Below are 19,859 nucleotides of genomic sequence, written 5' to 3' on the forward strand. Positions count from 1 at the left end.
AGAGGAGGTGCCCTGAACAAGAGACCAGAACGTCCTGGACCCCCTGGGGGTCCAGCCACACCAGAGGCAGCAGCTTCAAGGAAGCTGGGATCAAAGAGGAGGGAAGCAGTGAAGGCTTACCGCTGATATTAAACCATCACAGATGTATGTTTAGCGTTTTCATAAATTTACATTTTAACTCGTTTTGGAATGTACTCACACATTTTTGAATTTGAATTTTATTAAGTATTATATTTTACAGATTGTTTTAATTTTTGAATTCTGAATGCTCTTCGCCCAGGGCAGATCCCGTGTCCCCACGCTACAGACAAGGACGCAGCAGCCCCCAGTGGGATCCAGGTCCCCTGGTTTCCGTTTAGCTTCAAAGCTCCTGACCTGGGATGCCATTCTGAGACCTTCTGCTCCTTAGAGGGCCCTGACCCAGGCCCAGGCATGTGACCTCAAACCGTGTCTTCCCTCATGTGGCCACCCATACCCCAGGGTGGCGCTCTCTCTCCCTTCACCTCTACAGCTGACGGGCTCCCTCCTCTACCTCTGCCCCCTCTGTCCCCTCCCTTCCAAATTTGGCTTTTCCTTATTCAGTCTCATCCCATGTCGGAACCACACTGCCTCAGCCTCCTGCCTCACTCCTTCTACGTGCTCCCCACCCCATGGCCCAGGGAGCTGCTTCATAACACGCAGGTCTGAACAGTCCCTGAACTGCTTTCATCTCTTCCCCTAGTGTGCAGTTCCCTCCGAAGAAAGGACATGGCATAAAAGTCCTGCACAATTTGGCCCCTTCCAGCCTCACTAGCTTCATCTCCTATGCTACACACACACACACACCAATCCCATCACTCAGCCACTCTGGCTGTCCAGCATCCAGCTCCATGGAATGCTTCCCTCCTTCTGTCTGTCACCAGCAAGCCTTCACATTCGCCATTCTCTCCTTCTCTCTGTCCAGAACTTTCTCCTGGCTCATTCCTCAGCTCTCACTTTAAATGTTTCCTCCTGGAAGCTTCCCAACTTGCCCTCCCTTCCACTCTGGGCTGAATTCGGGGCCCCTGCTCTGTCCCACCATGGCCCCCAAGTTTCTCCCCATTGCTGCCTTCCCCCCACACAATCTACCAGCATCAATCTTTGTGCCCCTCCGCCACCCTATCACCTGTCCACCCTTGGCCCTGGTACCTGGGTCTGTCTACCTGCCAAGAGGCAGACGCCTTGTTGCTCAGACTTGGCACAATGTGTGGCCGAAATTTAAGGCCCCCACCATGCTCTCTCTACCTACCCTCTCTGCCAGGCACAGAGTAGGTGCTCACTAACTGTCCACCTATTAAGGCCTGGCAGCACACAGTGTGTGGCACGGACAGGGAGTGCTGGGGTGCTCAGAGGAAGTGAGAGTCCCCGGGCTGGGCTGGGGACTTCCTGGAGGAAGCATTTGGGATGATCCTCCACATGTCAGTCCTAACACAGAAGTTGAGGACAGGCCACAGGAAGTCCCCAGCCAGCCTTAGGGCCATCAGGGCAAACCATCAGAGTGGGACCAGAGTCTGAAATGAGGGAGATTCAGTGACCAGAGCCAAGGACAGGGCCACTGGAGGGGCTGGTGGTGCATTTGGGGAAGACTTGCTGGAGGAGGGGCTACTTCTGGCTGGTTTGGGGCAGGGGAGAAGGTGGAGATGAAGCAGGTTGGAGACAGAGATGTGAAAGAGAAAGCTCTGTTCCTTCTTGTCCTTTACACCTTAAAGGAAAGGGAGGTGGGATTCGGATGGGCAAGAGGAAAGAAAGAAGGCCAAGGCAGCATGGAGCTAACATCAGTGCTGACACCATGGCCAGGGTGGGTATGGGTGGCTGGGGCTGGCAGGGAGCAGGTTCCCAGCTGTGGTTGGGAAACATTTCCTGTCTCCTTGCCAGGGGGGTCATTAATAATCATTTACCCTCCACAGGCAGCACGGAGGCTAGCCAGGGAGCAGCATGGTGCTGGGGCCGGAGCCCAGCCTGGCAGCCAGGAGAGCTGTATTTTAGGACCAGCCCTGCCACCTTGCTGTGAAACCTGGACAAGTCACCTGGCCACTCTTGGTCTCTGGTAACACTGGTCAAAGGAGGGTCTTAAGAGGAGGCTCCCTAAAGATCTCCCTGCTCTGGGCCTCAGTTTCCCTAGATGGCAGCGGGGCTGCCACCCCTACAGGGGGTTAGAGACCTCTGATGATCAATATAAGCATCTATGTTGAACCTAGCTCAGGACACATGGGATGGGTAGACCCAGCCCAGCCTCTCAAGAGCTTGAATTCTGGCAGGAGCCAGACCCCAACACCATGGGATGCATGCCTGGAGCATATCATGTGCATGTCAGGCTGCGGGAAACAGAAGGGAGGGCCGTCTGCCCAAGGCCTGAGGGGCTGACAGTGTGGCTGGGCCATGAAGATGGGGTTTCTTAGACACAGAAAATGGGAGTCCCATGAGGCCTATTTAGTCACTGCTATGACTGCAGCACTTAACACTGTGCCTGCCTGGTGCATAGCAGGTGCTCAATAAATGCTTTCAGACAACAGAATGAGCTCCTGTTAAAGGAGACATTTGTGAAAGGAGCTTGGAATTTGGAAAGAGCTGCCTAAACGGTGATGACGAAGATGATGACAATGATGATTCTGCCCAAAGACAACAGGATGGGAAAAGGTGACATGAAAGCTTGAGAAGGTAGGAGGCCCAGGGATGGCCATCCAAAACCAGACAGTATTGCTTGGGAATGATCAACAGCCTTCAAGAGCCCTTCTTCCAGTTGGGCTAGAATTTTCCTCAGCCTCAGGCCACATTTCTCTGCCCATCCAACACCCCCTTCAAGGCTCAGCTCAAGCCCACTCACTTCAGAGAACCTTCTGGAATGTGGTGCTGAGGCATTGGCCCCGAGCCCCTTCCCCTGACTGACTCTGATGGTCTCTGTGCCTTCCAACCACAAGGAGTCCTGGCCTTTCGTGCTCTCAAGTCCTTGTTGGCAGACTGTCCACTAAGGTCTCCCCATAGCTTTCTCTGGAGGGTATGACCTGGATCCTCCTACTGGGTCCATCAGACTAGAGGGTCCCCAAAGATGTGATCTGGCTTCGTTTTTCAGAAAAAGGTCTCTGTGAGGAAAGCAACTATCCCCCCATCAGATATGGGGTCAACACAAGTGGAGATAGATTGAGCTCTTCCGGGTTGCCTCCCAGCCCAGTGACCCTCTCTGGGCGCCACACAGAGAAGGGAAGAGAACTGGGCAGCATGCAGAAGGGGGCACTTGGCTTCTCAGCACCCCGGAGATGACATGAGAAGGAAGGGCAGTGGGCCACACTTGGGACTAAGACATCATGGTTGGCAAACTTGCCTAACTCCCAGCCCAGCCCCAGCTGCTACTGCGCCGAGGAGGCGCCACCGGGGATACCACCCAGGCCTCAGTGCCTGCGCCTGGACCCCCACCCTCTGCGGAGAACCATGAGGTGGTAGTAAACACAGTGAGCCCGAGACACGTGCATCCTCTCCCCGCCCCTTCCAATCCCGGCCCAAAACATGAGACAGGCTAAGAGGAAAAGAACAAAGGTTCCAGGACCTCCACATCGCCCGCCGCCCGCCTGTCCAGCGCCTGTTCAGCCGGAAACCCAAGACAAAGGCCTTGGTGAAAGCGAGGAGGATGAAGGGCAAAGGGTAGAGGCAGCCTGGCTTGGGCATCTCAGGGGACCTAACTGGGAGGGAAGCGAGAACAGGATGGCAGCCAAGCCTTCCCTGCACACACACATCACTCCACAAACATTTATGGGACACCTGCTGTATTCTGCACACCCGAACATCACATACCTCATTCCTCACCCCACACACCTTATACACCCAATCCCTCACCCCCTGCAACACCTTCCACAGCCCTCCAGCCCCCCTCTCCCCACACATACCCTAGCTAACTAGATACCCTTCACATGTAAACAGCTCACAGGGAGAGAAGATCACATAATCCACATGTCACACCGAAAAGCCATCCAGCTCACACACCCACACTTCACGCCACACTCACACTCAACCTCCCACGCGCACCTCACACACCCGACACTCACCTCTCCAAGCACAGACACACAGTTCCAATTAAATTCAATACACACACATCACCTAGACATAGAGACACACCCTGCATAGATAATGTGCACACCTAATGTCACACCAAAATGTCAAATGTTTGCGGGCACACACAGCTCCTTAGCACAGACAGTCCTGCCTGCACACTGCCTCCTCCCCACATGTACTTGGGCATGTGCGCGCGCGCGCGCGCGCGCGCACACACACACACACACACACACACACACAGAGTCAACAAGTCCTTGCCTTGGCCCCCTGGACCCTGGCTGCTGCACACTTTCCTACCCAGAGCTGTACAAACAGTCATCACACAGACACATGACACTTAAACACCAACACACAGGTCCCAATATATTTCCCGAGCAACTCCAGGATGTAACTCGGTGACTCGAAGCCAGTCACCTAGGCTGCAAACCCACTCAGACACAGCTCTCCCACCCCCACTCCCCTCTACCAAGACATCCAATGAAACCTTTCATCAGACCCCTCCAGCGGCTCTTCCTGGTTACACACAACAGTCCATAACACACACAAATACACACACAATCCCCCTGTAAGCTGCCCCTACAACTACTCCACCCCACGATGACACACAGTCATGTACACATAAGTTCCCCACACACACAACAGTCATACATACACCTACCACTCCACACTCACAACTCGGCCTCCCTAGCTGCACACGCCATGCAACGCCATTACACTCACGGTCCTCACACTCAGCATAAGCTCCCACAGATCCCCCCAATAATCCCACCGCTGATGACACACACAATACTACATGACACAACACACATGATCACACACAAGGCACACCCAACACACACAACCCAGCTCTTCCTACTCAAACACATACCACCCAGACTCGCCCAGCCCTGGACACCTCCCACCACAGGTGACTGACACCAGGTTGCAGGCTATTCCTCCCCTCCCTCATCCCAAGCCCCCGGCTTCCCAAGTCCAGTTCAGCAGGGATGAGGGGGTTTATAAGTTATGAACCCCAGTGCCCCACTGCACAATCCCCACCCACCTTAAATCCCTCGGTACCGCCCAAGGGCTGCTTGCTCCATGTTTAGCCCCTTCCACCAGCACCCACACCATGCCATGCCTGACAACAGGGGAGGGGGAAGAGGTCCTGGGGACACCGGCGGGGCATTCTGAGCCTGTCCCCTCACCACCCCAAAGTAGAGGCTGATATAAGGGGAAGAATGACCACAGGGAAAAGCCCTAGAACAAAAACAGAAACCTAGAGAAACTGGGGGAGTGATGGGCAGGCTGAGAGAGGGGGGCACGTAGGCAAAAGAGACCAAACAAGAAAGAAATAGAGGGGCAGAGGGAGAAGATGCCCAGAAAGACTCAGAGGAGAAACGGGGGCCACCATACCCAGAGAGAGACAAGAGGAGAGGGTGAGACAAGCAGGAAAAGGCTAGGATCTTCTATACAGGAGGGAGGAGGGAAAGCAGGAAGAGGGTGGGAGGGGGATCCTGCAGAGAAGGAGAGACAAACTGTAATGGAAAGAGGCATTTGGACCCTGGGTGGGGTCTGGTGTGAGGACTGAAGTCCAGGTGTTTGAGTGGGAATCTGGGTGAGGGCATAGATGAGTCTGTGGAGTCGGGGTTCAGGGGCTTGAGATGAGGGGCCCCAGCTCTAAGGGGGGGTCCTGGTTGAGAGTCGGGGGTTCAGGTGTTCTGGGTGGGCCTGGAGTCTGATAAATATATTGGGGGTCCAGGGCTATGGGCAGGGGTCCTCCACTAATCTGGGAGGCAGGGGCTTCCAGGCTCAAACAGAACTCTTGGGTGTGAACAGGGGTCCCATTGTGGATTGGGAGTTCAGTGCTTGGGGGTGGAGTCCCAGATCTGAAAAGGGTTCAGAGTCTGGCGTGAGGCTTTGAACTGTGAGCTAAGGACTCAATGTCTCTAGGGTACGGGCTGCAGTCCCAGCACAGAAGTGGGATTTTCAGCTGGGGAGGGGTCCCCACCCTGGGGTCCCCACCCTAGAAGGGTTCAGGGACGGGGTAGACCATGGGACCGGCGACAGCACGCTCCGCGGAGAACCCGGCCTGGCGCTCACCCAACACCCCGTTCCCCTCGTGCCCAGAGCCGGGAGGGGCGGGGGGCCCTACCTGCAGGCTGTCGGCGCATGGCTGCGGCGGTGGCGGCTCGTCCGGCTTGAGGAAGACCTGCTGGCCCCGCCTGAGGAATTGGACAACAGCGATGAGGATGTGGTGCAACACCAGGACCATGCTCGCAGCCGCCCGCCCGCCCGCCGGCCTGGCCGCTGCTCTTGGCCAGGGCGTCCGCGACGGCTTCGCCTGATCCGCGCGAGTGTCCGCCCTGGCCCCGCCCCGAACCGCCCACTTCCCGCCCCCCGACCGCCCCGGCCCCGCCCACCTTCCGCAACCGCGGACAGCACCTCTTAGCTCGTCCAATCTTCCCACCCCCACCAGAGCCCCCCACCAGCTCTCACTTCCCTTATCTCTCTGCTCTCAAGATTCTTCCAGCTTGTGCGCTATTAGGATCCCCCGCCTGATAGCCTGCTCTCAGCCTTCGCTCCCTTCTCTTGCCCCTTCGCTACTCCTTTCACTACCTCTCAGGGGTCGCCTCTCTGCTGATCACATCCTCTCCCCCCCACCACTTACTTAATAAAGTCCTGGAGCCAGGCTACAGTCCCACGGCAGAGACCAGCGCAGTGAGGGGGCGGGGGGGGGGGCGGTCCGGAGGGGGAGATAGAGGGGAAGGGACCGCTGGCACGAACAAGGAGCCCTGGGCTTGCTCTTCTTCCAGGAAAAAGGGAGGAAATCGGGGGAAATTTCAGAGGTCGCTCCGAGTCTGACAGGCCCTGGAAGCAGTAGCAAATCTGGGAGGGAGACACGTGCGCACTGACACGCGAGCGCACACACAGGCGCACCATTCCCAAGTTGTGGGTAGGGGCACTGGGCCCCCAGCACTGGGCAGGCAGGTCTGCGTTGGGGTCCCCGCAAGCCAGAGAGGGTGCAGGCCCCAGGGCCACACAGTCCACAGTTCCGCGGTGGGACTTGGCGAGCCGAAGCGCAATTCACCGCAGAGCGGCCTCTGTGCTCAGGCGCCCGCTGCAGCCGTGACGCTCCTGCGCCCCCTGCTGTCCCAGCGCGGCGGCTCAGCCCGGCCCGATTTGCCATCTGCGCGGGAGGGGCGGGTGTCGGAGGGGAAAGGGGTCACCTGGGCCAGCTCCCTGCCTGGACCCAACCAGTTCCTAGCCTCCGCTTGGCATGAGGTCGGCTGGGGCGGTGGGAGGTGTCTGGACTGGAGGGTGCTCTTGGGTGTCGCCTGGCCATTGCCGGCTAGCTACTTACTTTATGACCTTGGTCAGATCCCCTCCCCAGTTGGTTTCTGGGCTTTCGTCTTGCCATCTCTTTCACAAGACTGCCAGGAGAATCAACCCCACAATGGTGCGAAGGCAGCCAGAGTCCCCTGACAGCCCTCGCTGTGGTCTGACCTGAATCCTTCCCATGTACTGCGGTCCCCTCTCTCTGCAATTCTCCCCTTAACCCTCACCCGCCACCCCTGTTGGAGGGTGACTCAGTGACCCTCCAGCTTCCCAGCTCCCCACCTCACTGGGCTGATTCATCTGGGCCCTTTCTCCCTGGGGAGTGATTTCCTCAAGGTTGAGTCATTGAGCCCAGTCCTGGACACAGTCCAGGCACCTGGCACACAGGCTGGGCAGAGCCCTAGCTGTGTCACAGCTCAGGGGGAAGCCCTCCATGCCAAGAGTTCTCCCACCTCTCTTTCTGAGGGCCAACTCTGAACAATGCCTCTTCCCCTGCTCACACACCTTTAGTGACTCCCTACCATCAGCACAATAAAGTCCCAACCCTCAGCCTGACACGGCAGACCCTCTATGACTTAGCCCCAGCTTGTTTTTTCAGCTTTGACCCTCTTGCCACCGTTCCTTAAATTTATACTTCCCGCTCTACTCAGATGCGTGACTGACTCATTCTCACCTTCAGGCTTTTACCCAGCCACCCCAACCCTAATGTCCTCTAGATCCTATCAGCCTGCTTACCTTTCAGGGGCCAGTCGGAGGCCCACCTCCTCCAGGAGGCCTTCCCTGGATGCTACCTCAGCCCTCTGGGTCCCCCTTCTTGCACCTTTCCTAAGCGTCATGTCTGGGGGCAATTTCACTGCATCTTATTTTACTGCATCTTCAAATTGGGGGCAATTTGTCCTACTTACTAACACTGTAGAAAACATTACATGGGCTAAGATATGTAAAGGTTCTGGCCCAGAAAAAGGCCTCCCTTCTCTTTTTTTGGCCTCAGTTTCTTGCTCTGTAAAGGGAGTGACCAATGTAAGGGCTATTATAAGTCTGAGGCCAGTGCACAAATCTCTTGGTAAATCCTGAGCATCTGTCATCAGCTCAGTCTTGGGCTCCGGATATGCGGGTGGGACAAAGGCATCCAGGAGGCATCTGTTACAGCCACTCGCCAGAGGCGTTTGTTCTTCAGGAGAGGCCATCTCAGACCTCACAGTCAAGGGCCAACCCTGGCCTGGCACGGCCAGCATCTCTTGGGCTTTAACATTTGCTGAGCACTTACTCTGTGACTCACAGTTCATCTTCTCAACAACACTATAAGGTTGGACCCATTATTAGCCACATTTTACAGATAAGGAAAACTGAGGCACAGAGAGACTAAGTAACTTGCCCACAGTCACACAACTAATAAGTAGTAGAGCCAAAATTCAAACCCAGGCCATCTGGCTCCAATCTGTGCTTTATATTCATTCTCTGCCTCTTGAGGAAAGGCATGTGAGAAAAACTAATTTTCCCACCTCTCCTTTTGTCCCCAAGAATGCACTCAGGGTCCTACACTCCCAGCCCCTGAACCCTCGGCCTGCCTTTGCCATGAGGAAGCCCAGCTTCAGGGGTACCTGGCTCAGCTCCACAGCCGCCTCTTTTCATCTCCCCACCTTACAGGTCACATTAAGCTGTCCAGTGGCCCAGCTACCTCAGACTCGGTATTTTAGGAAAAGGTGACTCAGCTGACAGCCTGTCAACCTGGCTACTGGGCCATTCAACCTCAGGCCCTGTCCAAGAACCAGCCCTTCCTCGTTCCTAACAATGACCCCTCTCTGGACCACTGCGCTTACAAAGCAATTCCTCACCCAGGACTGGTGAGCAGACTTTCACGCTCGTCATCTCTCCATATAAGAGTGTGACACCAGCAGGCCCTCCAAAGACCCCAAATCTGCTCCCATCCTCCATGACCATGTGTCCTGCTTCCAGGAGCCTGTCTGCGTGCCTGACACGCATCTATCCTCTTGCTGCTGGCCATGGTCAGACTCCCAGAAGCCCAGGTTCTAACCTGAGCCCTGCCCTGACATGCTGGGTGGCCCCATGCAAGGCTCTGGCCCTGTGAAGGTTGGCCTGGTTCTCTTTGAGAACTCAAGCGGCTTGGGTGGAGGAAGGCAGGATCCAGGTAGGCCTAGCGGGGCAGAAGGCAGCTCTCTGGGGCAGGCACCCGGGCATGCCAGGCCCAAGGACTGTGAGCGAGGGCCAGATCCCGACGTGGGGGCTCCTCAGGAGGCAGCGTGTGTGGCTCAGTCTCTCCATGACTTGAGGTGGAGCCCATGGACTAAAAGAGGGTTCCACCATCCGAGGGGCCCTGCCCGGGGACAGTCCAAGAAGGGCCCAGGAGGAAGCTGACATCTCTGCGGGTTCTGTGTCCAGCTAGAGCCCATCCGCAGTGGGCACAGCCCCGGAGAGGGCACAGTTGTGAGGCACCGTTAGTTAGCTCTGGTGTGTGCATGTGTGTAAGGTCCCGCATGCAGGTCTGTGAGCATGATGTGGGTGAAGGCGGAGTACACTTTTGTAAGTTTGTATCTTTGTAAGGATGTGTGATGCTTTCATTGTACAGCTGAGCTTGTGCGTGTGTACACAGATGTGTGCGTATCTACAGGAATGTGCATGTGTGTGTGTGTGCAGACAGTATGTGTGCCCAGGTGTGAGTGCGTATGCACACATGTAAGTATGTGTATACAATTGTGTGTGTGCACAAGAGTCCAAGTATGGCACATAGATGCAGATGTGTGAGTCTCCATGTACTCAAATTCACAACTAACAGAGGTGCTGCTAACGGCCACTAGCCCCAGTCAGCTCTGTGTGTCCGCTGGCGTTGGCTCCAGATGTGGCAGTGGCCCTTACAGAGAAAGGATCTGGCCGCAGGCAGGTGTTGGGGACAATGTGGATTTGGGCTCTGAGTGGGCAGGGCCTGCTCCCAGAGCCCCCGCAGCAGCTCTAACCGGGAAAGAGCACAGGCTGGGTGAGCTCAGGCTCAAGGGATGGGGGAGAGGGGTGGGTCAACCACAGGTCTCGTCCACTTCCATGTTATTTGCATACACATTTATCTTGTCTGCAGCAGATGGCCAGCTGCACGACCCTAGCGGGGGAAGGCAGCCCGGAGGATTCTAGTCCAGGACTAGTCCAGGACCTGCCAGCTCACATCGGGGCTGAGGTCCAGGGGACTCAGGCCTTGGCACACCTTGGCATCTGCTCCTTATCCTCTGCAAACCCCAAGAGCCTTCTGTCACACAAGGCTGCTGCAGGCCACACACAATCATCCAGACACTCACTGTCTTTCCGTAGATACACACACACACTCCCATCACTCCTACACACACACACATACTCCTACACACAGACTCACATCTCTATACGCCTGCTCACAGAGCTCCTGCACATAGAACACTGGTGGGCGCACCTGCCCTAGTACCTCCTTCAGGGACCACTGTGTCTCCTTCTCCCCGATGCCCATACCCAAAAGATGCCCAAAAGATGGAGTAATCTTTTCTTCACTCAAGTCTGACCCTGCCTCACCCATACCCACACGGGTCCCCACTGCCCGCAGGATAAAGTTGGAGCTCCAGTCCTGGCCTTCTTGGTCCTTAACCCCGCCTCCAAACCATCCTTTCAGGCCCCACACTCTGCCTTCTGGCCACACCCCTCACTGCTCACCAATCCTCCAGCAGCACTTCTGTACTTTTACCAGGCACTCGACCTCCCCACTATGCTGTCAGCTCCAGGGGACTGGACTCTTTTCCCGTTTTGCTCATTGCTGTGGCCCCAGCACCTAGAACAAGGCTTGACCCAGAGGAATTGCTCCAGAAGACATCTGTGGACTATAGGAATCGGTGGTAGAACCCTCCTTCCAACCTGATCTGCCTCCTTATGGAGGACCTGCCCAACTGTATTTGTTTCCCTAGGTGCCTCCCCCATCAGACCCAAAAGAGACTGGGTCTGATTCAGCTCCATGTGTCCGTATGCAGCATATCCAGCACGGGGCCAGGCACACACAGCAGGAGTGGGGGATGGGGGGGCAGATGGTGACCCCCTAAATGAGACACAGGGATGTCGAGAAGGGGCGGCCACCTTGGCCAATCACACAAAGCCCACTTTTCCCAGAGAAGAGGCCTCCTGACCACCTTCCCCCATCTGAGCCCCTTGCTGAAGTCACCCTGACTGGCAATCCAGCCTCTGCTTGCACACTCCCAGGGACAGGGAGCTCACTTTCTTTGCAGCCAACCCCCTCCCGTGGGAGCTGGCTCTGCCTGGTGCCAACTCCTCCCACAGCACCGTCCTGTCAAATCCTGATCATCCCGAGCCATGATTCCCATGGGGAATGGGAAGGAAGTTGAGCAAAAGGAGCAGCAGATCCCAGCTTTCCCAACAGCTCCACCAGCCTTCCCAGCTTTGGGCAGAGGTGGGAGAAGGAGCTCTTGGCTCTCAGCCCGCCCCAGGCTTCTGCAGGCAAGTAGATTCAAGGTGCTCAGGCTTCCGCAACACCAACCACTATCCCCAGCAGTCTGGGGCAGTGCAGAGAGTGCAGCGCTGAGAAACCCTTCAGCAGGCGCCACTGAGCCCCGTCCCCTCACTGAGCGCACTCTTTCTCTCATCCCTCAAGCCCCCCCACACCCCATCTCCTCCCCTCACCGGGGCCTCTTGCCCTCCAGTCCGCAGGACCTTGCAGGACTGCTCTAACCCCAGCCCTCAAGTGTCCCACGGAGATGCCTCCTCCTGAGCCCTGTTGGGCAGGCTGGGTGGATGAAGGCGATTAGGTCCTCAGCCAATGGTGGCTGCCAGAATCCCATCCAGCCCTGCCTGGACAGCTGCAGCCCACAAGCTGCCCAGCTTTCCTTCACCAGCTATTCCTGGGCTGGCCCTGCTCCAGAGGTGCCTCGGGCTGCAGTTGGTCACTGACCCCAGTCCCCCATGCGTGCGCACATGCACACACACACACACACACACACACACACACACACACACACACACACACACACACACACCCCCACCCAGGACTGCTCAGCGCTGAGCCCATGAGGAATGCCAAGGCACAAGAAATTCTAAGCAACAGGGACCCGAGGCTCCATGCTCTGAAAACTCCCTGCCAGCTCAGACACTGTCATAGAGGGAGCCCCAGTCTGTGGCTTCCAGGTTCCAAGAACTCCCAGAGCTTTGTGATCTAAGAAAATCAGAGCCTCTATTATAAATCCCATTATTAGAAGAGTCTGTGCTTTGTACATTCTATGAATGCAAGAGCCTGGAGTCCTGAGAATGGAGGAGCCCAAGATTCTAACATTTTATTATTCTAACTGCCTGTAGTGCCGGGACTCCAGGACTCTAGCTCCAGGGTTTCCACAGCCCTCAGAGCCTGATGGTGTGTGGGCTGCGTCTCTGTGAATACCCGGTGAGGTGAGGGCCCCTGTGAGCCCTGCACTTGCCTTCCACCCTCCACCTTTTGCTCATACTACTGTCCAGGCCTAGGGTTCCATTGCTCTCCTCTCTGCTAATTAAATCTTAGACAACTTTAAACGGGCAGGGAGGGCAATGCCATCAGGGACTACCTACTGAGTGCCAGGGCCACCCGGGTGATTCTCTTATTTAATTCTCATGATATTATTAGCCCAACTTTACAGTTCATAAAACTGAGGTCCCGGGACATGAGGTCATTTGTCTAAAGTCTCACAGCTAGAAACAGTAGAACAGCGATCCAAACCCGGTCCCTTGCAAACCCACGCCTCCCAGTAGCAGGCCAACTCCTGAGAAGAGCCCGGTGGGAGGGGGCTCCCTCTTTGGCTTCAGGGCCACACTGGAGCAGCTCCTCCCATCCCAGCAGCCCCCCAAGCTCCAGAAGGCAGAGACCGTGGTCTCCTCTTCACGCCTTTCCAAGCTGGAGGCAGCCCAGAGTGGGCCACGTTTCCTGTCCTGATTGATCAAAAGGAGCTCAATCCGCAAAGACTCCGTGTGGGACCGGGAGACTTTTGTTTCTAGGCACCCGTCGCTATGGAAGCCAGGTGCTGCCAGCCCAAGGCCTAGCAACGAGGCCCCGCGTGGTGCAGGGCGGAGGGCAATTGTCAGGGACTTCGGAGGCTGCCAGCAAGAAAGAGGGAGGGTGGACCACTCCGCTCTCTTGGATGGAAGGCTGGACCCACTGCCCTGGCTGGGCTGGCAAGGGGAGGAAGGGAGGCAGAGGGGGCAGGACCAGGCAGGTTCTGAGAGACAGAGACCCAGAGATAAGGGCAGAGAGAGACTTACAGAGATAGACTAAGGGGGTTCAGAGACAGTGAAAGGCAGAGACACCATCAGAGAGAGGGAGGTTCAGGAAGGTGGAAGAAGACAAGAGCTGAGGCTCAGAGACCACTGAGACAGACAAGCGGCAGAGAGGGACTGACTCTCAGACAAGCCCAACTCCTGGGGAGGGAGAGGGAGGAAGCCGCAGGGGAATGACAGAGATGGATGGACGTGTGACAGGAGGAGATAAGCCTGAGGCAGGAGGCAATAGAGACAGATAACAAAGTAAGAGAGGACCAGAAATGGAGGGGCAGGAGGGGTAACACAACGTGGACTGGAAGGCAGAGCAGGCAGCGGCAGGGGCAGTATGAGGACAAGGGCACCGAGAGCACAGAGCCCTGGGCTGGCCCCAGTCCTGAGCCCCTCCTCCTGGGTCTGCCCATCTGCGGCATGGGCGTCACCAGCCTTGTGCCACCAGCCCACCACACTGCCTCTCCCCCAGAACACAGAATCATCTAGGAACAGACGCTCAGAAAAGAGGCTGGTCAGAAAGGTTCCATGTGTCTCTTGCTCCCCAGGGACAGGTCTTGTGCAAGCTCGTACAGTGAGGCAGTATCTGGAACAGCAGAAAGTCAGGCCTTGGGAATCCCAGTCCAGAACGCACTCTCCACCCCCATCCGAGTCAGACTAGGCCTTCGTTACCTGTGGAGGCACCATCAGTACAGACAGGCACACTCGCCCCCCTACCAGAGTGACTGAGAAGACGACAGAGCCTAATATGGAACCCCCTTTACTTCCTTCTTCCTCAACAACAGGCCCTGTGTCAGGGCAGTGGGGACCCAAGGATGGAGCGGACAGCATCCAGTGGAGAGATGGCTCACAGCTCTCCCTCTCAGGGCTGCAACTAGGGAAGACAGGCTCTGGGGAACTCAGAAGGGCATGACCCCTTGGGGGCAGGGAAATGGCTGCAACTGGACAGGGAACATGTCATTTAATCCTCACTGTAACCTGTTACAAATGAGAAGACAGGAAAGCGACTGCCCTAACCACTACCAGCCAGCAGGTGCCTGAACCAAGACTTGAACCCAGGTCTCCCGGGGTCAGTGAAAGTTGGAGGGCCTGGCGGAAGCCCCTCTGCCAGGGTGGAAGCAGCTGCTCCAGGAAGGGGGCGCTATCTAGGCCTGTTCAGGGGTACTTCCCAGTAGGAATGTGGGGAGGGTCCCAAGCCCTGCTCTGGCCACCACTCCTCCCAGCACCAGCTGTCCCCCTCCCCATGTCAGAAAGATGATAGTGCTCGGCTAGACTCTGTCACCTGTCAGGTACTAATCTCTCTCTCCCTCAGAGCTAATTTTTCCTGTGATTGTTAACACTGTCAGTGGCACCTGGCAGCTACTCTGGGAGCTCGTGTGCCCTCAGAGGCGCCCCATCTGCCCCCATCAGCCTCATTCTCTCCAGACTCCTGAGGGAGGAACCAGCAAAGACTAAGCGCCTACTGCGTGCCCTGGTGATAAGAAGCACTCTACATTCATTATCTCATTAAATTGTCCCTTGAGGTCTCTGAAGGCTCGCCTCTACCTCCTGCAGCTCCTGACCCCTGGCCTCCCTGCCTGCCCTCCCCCGACCTCACAGCACCCACCCCAGGATCAGCCTCTGGGGCAGGGTAACCCCACAGCAATAGGTACACACAGGTGTCTGGGAACTGGTAGTTTCATTCTCAGCTGCAGGGCCCACGGTGGGGGGCAGTGGGGAGAGCAAGGGGAAGGTGTAGGGTCAGCAGGCTGAAGGTGAGAGGGAGGGGAAAGGGAAAGCAGGGGGAGGGGCGGGCAGGGGACCCACACCAGCCTCACTCCACATACACACACCCCGCACGCTGAATCTGGGCCACAGCCCGGATGATTGACCCACGGTGCCACACTCCTCTGGGCCTAAGTTCCTGGAAGGCAGCGCTGCAGGGACGATCGATCGACTGCCTCTCAACCTCTTCCTACTGCCTGGAGGCTGCCTCCTCCATGCAGCCTCCCAGGCTGATCAGTGTCACTGTCAGGGTGAGAGTCTGGGGGCCGCCTTTGGACAATAAGCAGTGACTCCCCTCATCCCTTCCTCAGCCCAGCACTCTCCCTCTTCCTCAGGAACCTGGTCCAGGTAGGGGCCAACATGGAGGCTGGTGTGTGCATGTGCTAAGTCAGTAGAAGAGAGGAGTTGCAAATGCAAAAGCGAGCCATGCGACCTGGGTTCAAATCCCAGTTCCTCCATCTTCTGGATATGTGGCTCTGTGCAAGTTACTTAACCTCTCTGAGCCTCAGTTTCCTTATCTGTACAGTGGGGTTACCAATAGTACTCAGATTATACATGCAGAGCTCTGGCACAATGCTTCGCATACAGTAGTTTTTGATACATGAAAGCTTTCAATACTGTTACTGTGAGCGTGTATGCGCATGCATACACATGTATGCATGTGTAAGTACCCTTGGAAGGTCCAGGGGGGATTTCTGGCACTCTAGCAAGGGGGCATAAACTGCTCCCTAACCCTTGACTCCCCTAGAGTGGGTCTGCAGCCACACTTTCAGCTCAGTCACAGAGAAGGGAGAACTGCTGCACCCCAAAAAACCCACCTGTGCTGGGAGAGGCTGTGTAGGAAAGATGGATGGCTTGGCGGCCACCAGGTAGGACTGGTGATTAAGAGGCTAACGGCCCAGCATCCGGAAAGGAATGGGAGGGAGACTGAGCCACGGGGCCATCTATCAAAGCTGGCAGGCCCAGCAATGCTGCACAGCGGGACGGAGAGAAGCAAGGGACAGCTTCAGGTAGGGGACGTGTAGACGAGCCAAGGGCCAGGCAGCCGGGCCCAGCTGACCCGTTACTGAGTGATTATCTTGGGACCTCAATTTCTTCATCAGAACAATGGGGCCAAATGTCTCTCTCTGCCCAGATAAGTTCCAGCCTCAGCAGGCCCAATATCAGACGCGAGGGCCGGGGAGAGCCCTGGGGAGAATGTGAGGAGCTCAGAGATGCCCTTACCTCTTGGACCAGTGCCCAGTTCAGTCAAGGATCCCTGAGGGTGTGGAGTAAGGGGATGTGGCACTGTGTCGGGGCTGGCAGCCCAAAGACCCAAGTTTGATTCAATTTCTGACCCTAATCTCTTGCTGACCTTAGCCAAGCCCCTGACTTCCCCAGGTCCTTCCCTGGATGCCCTCCCCGACTAACTTCCCACCCACACCCAATCCTTCCAAGGCAGGAAGGGCCATAAGCACAGCCCTTGCCTATGCAAATTTCATTAAAACTGAGGGTAAAGTCACCCATGGGCCCTCCCCACCCACTGGAGGTAGCGGTTACCTGGAAAAATTCTGGCCAGCAAGTCTGGGGCAAGAGGTCCTAGCTGGGGTCTAGCTGGACCCTGGCAGAGCCCATAGTCTCAGTCTGTCTCGAAGGACCTCATCGAGCTTAATCAAGTCACTTTCCCTCTCTGAGCCTCAGTTTTCCCATCCCTAAAATTAAACAAGCAACAACAATAAAATTCTTCAGGGGCTCCTCTTACCCTGTGGGACAAACTGCAAACTCCTCACTGTGTCCACTCCTTCCCAGTCCTTCCCCAGGCTCCACTCCTCCTGTGCTCCCCACTGCAGACCCCACACTTAGGCTGTCCTGGACTTTTATCAATCTCTCATCCCTCTTTAGGTTTCACCTCTGGACTCATGCCTTGTGGTTCACCAGTTCACCTCCAGACTTGTCTGTCTGTCTGTCTGTCTTTTTTTTTTTGGCTTGCAGAATCTCAGTTCCCCGACCAGGGATTGAACCCAGGTCCCGGCAGTAAAAACACTGCGCCCTAAAGACTGGACAGCCAGGGAATTCCCTGGACCTCTGTCTCTCCAGTGGAAAATCCCCTCCTCGCTCAATAGGTCTAGAAGAAGTATCACCCACTCGGCAAAGCCTTTTACACAGCCACTGGCAGAGCTAAGCCAGACCCCCCCAACAGAGCCACCAGTGGCTGACACACCTTCTCTGGAGCCTAGACCAGGAAATGTCTATGTCCCCATTTCACTCTGAGCTCCCAAGGGTGAGGGTCAGGCTGGGCCTCATTCCCAGGGCGTGAAGGTGGTGGGCAGCTCAGGGCCTCCAACAGGGAAGGGGCTAGGGACATGGAAGGAAGGAAGGAGGAAGAGAGGGAGGAATGAAAAGAAAGAGATAAGAAAGGAGGGACAGAGAGATACAACTGTCCTCAAGGTCCCCTTGGATCTGACAATCTGAATGAACTCTAGTCCACTCCAGATGGAACCCCCATGCCTGGTCCTGCCCCATCTCCCACTCCCCTTTGGCCCCTGTCACACACCAGTACAAAGGCCCAGAGTCAAAGAGGTCTCTGGCCTCTGCCGCTGCATTCTGACCGGAGGCTAAGAACATGCCTGGTCGTCATAGTGATGCTGCGATGCTGTCATCAGTAATTCATCACCCAGGCCCTGGGAAGCCAGTGAGGTGTGAGGAGAGCTGGTCAGAACTGATCAGAGCGACCACTTGGGGCAGGAGCCTTGGGGCTGTGGGCCTTGGGAAGGGTCAGGGATTAAACTTTAATGGCCCAATCCAGCTGTGTCCTTCCCTCAGCCTCCCAATGCCCTGGTAGGAAGGAGGAGCCCAGACCTTTCCCCAGTCTGTCCTGTGCACCTACTGTTTGTCCATCTCAGTCCAGCCTCAGAGGTGGGGGTCAGTGAAGGCTGGAATAGGAAGTCCCCACCCCAGGGCTTGTGAGCAGTGTCCAGGCCCTGCTGCCCTCAGTAGAGCAGGGGAACATCCCTCCTCATGTCACCGGGGTGGAAGGAAGTAAACCCATATGTTGCGCCCTCTCCAAGCAGGCATTCCTAAGAAGTAACTCATTTAATCCTCCCAGAAAACCTTCAGGGTCGGAATTATTACTGCATTTTGCAGATGCCTGGATGTTCTCTCTGCCTAAATCCTTCCAGCCAGTTCCATCCCCTCCTCTGGGAAGCCTTTCAGGATGCCCCACACAGCACTCATACCCCCTCCTCTGAACTCCCAGTGATGGTGAGCGAAGGTTCTGGTCTCCCCAGTCAGACTGGACTGCTGGCTCCTCCTCCCAGTCAGGGTTGTGTAGGGCACACACGGTAGACCCTTTCATCCCAGCAACTCTCCTGGCAACCGGAAGACAGAGGCTGGGGCTGTCCATGGTCCTGAACCCTCCCAGGCCTTTCCCTGGAAGTCCGGTTCTTTCTGTTGGAAGTCACCTGTTCCTCTCAGCCTGGGAGAGAAAGGCCAGATGCCACCTGTGAGATACCCCTGCCCTCCTCTCACCTAGTTCCTTTATTCACAAAACCTTGAAACAAGGAACCCATATGGAGCTGGAGAATGGAAATGAACCTAACATGCATTCACTCAACAAGCATTTATTGAACACCTACTATGCGTGGCCCTGTGAATGGAGCTTGGGATACAATAGTAAACAAAACAGACCTAATTCCTGCCCTTCTGGAGATTTTGGTTCTGTAAAGTCAGTACTGTGGTTTGCTTTACACGTCACATTAACCCATTCGATCCTTACAATATATACAAAGGTGGATATTATTATGCCCATTTTACAGTGAAGGAAATGGAAGCTTAGGGTGATAAAGGAACTGCCCAAGGCCACACAGCTAGTATCCAGTAAAGGTGGGATTCAAACTGAGGCTTGACTGACCCCAAATCTCATTCTTATTCTGTTCCTAGGTGGAGAAGGGGTCACAGACATAGTCCCTGCCCACAAAGGGTTCATAATCTAGTTTACCTGTCCCAGTTTTCCAATCAGCACCACTGGAAAGTGTTCCTTGAGTCTTACCTGAATACCTCCTGCTGCAGCTCTGACTTGCCCTCTCTTTGTTGGGACCTCAGCGGGGCAGAGGACCAGCTTTCATCCCCTTGCAGACACCTGGGGTCCTTCCATGAGCTCCCAGCCCTTTCTCCACCCCTACCTTGCACAGAAGTCTCCCTCCACAGGAGGGAGTGAGGTGCGTGCTCTAAAAATACTTTAATCCCTCCCTCTCGTGCTCTAATTAAGCTGAGTGAGTCATTACTTTAAGTAATTTATTGCTAGTTACATAATTGCTTTAATATTTGGGTCTAGGACTGGGGAACAAAAGAGCTCCCCTTCTTTTAGGGGAATTGCTAGTCCCCAGGGGAGTTTATGGCCCCTGGTGGAGATAAGGACACAAGTGGAATCATGTTGGACAAGCCCCTGCTCCAGTCTGGACCAATATATG

At 55.8% G+C, this 19,859-nt stretch overlaps 1 protein-coding gene across 6 annotated transcripts in view; it reads right to left on the reverse strand.

Annotated features, from left to right (window-relative positions):
- Positions 1-19,859, reverse strand: part of PDE2A (phosphodiesterase 2A) — a 93,674-nt gene that overhangs the window by 58,365 nt on the left and 15,450 nt on the right. For all 6 annotated transcript variants that reach the window (XM_067750226.1, XM_067750228.1, XM_067750229.1 and 3 more), the window contains exon 2: positions 6,197-6,266. In XM_067750226.1, the coding sequence (XP_067606327.1) occupies positions 6,197-6,266 (70 nt within the window). The remainder of the gene's footprint in view (positions 1-6,196; positions 6,267-19,859) is intronic.

This window comes from Pseudorca crassidens, chromosome 9 (assembly GCF_039906515.1).
Source record: "Pseudorca crassidens isolate mPseCra1 chromosome 9, mPseCra1.hap1, whole genome shotgun sequence".
Classification (NCBI taxonomy): domain Eukaryota; kingdom Metazoa; phylum Chordata; class Mammalia; order Artiodactyla; family Delphinidae; genus Pseudorca; species Pseudorca crassidens.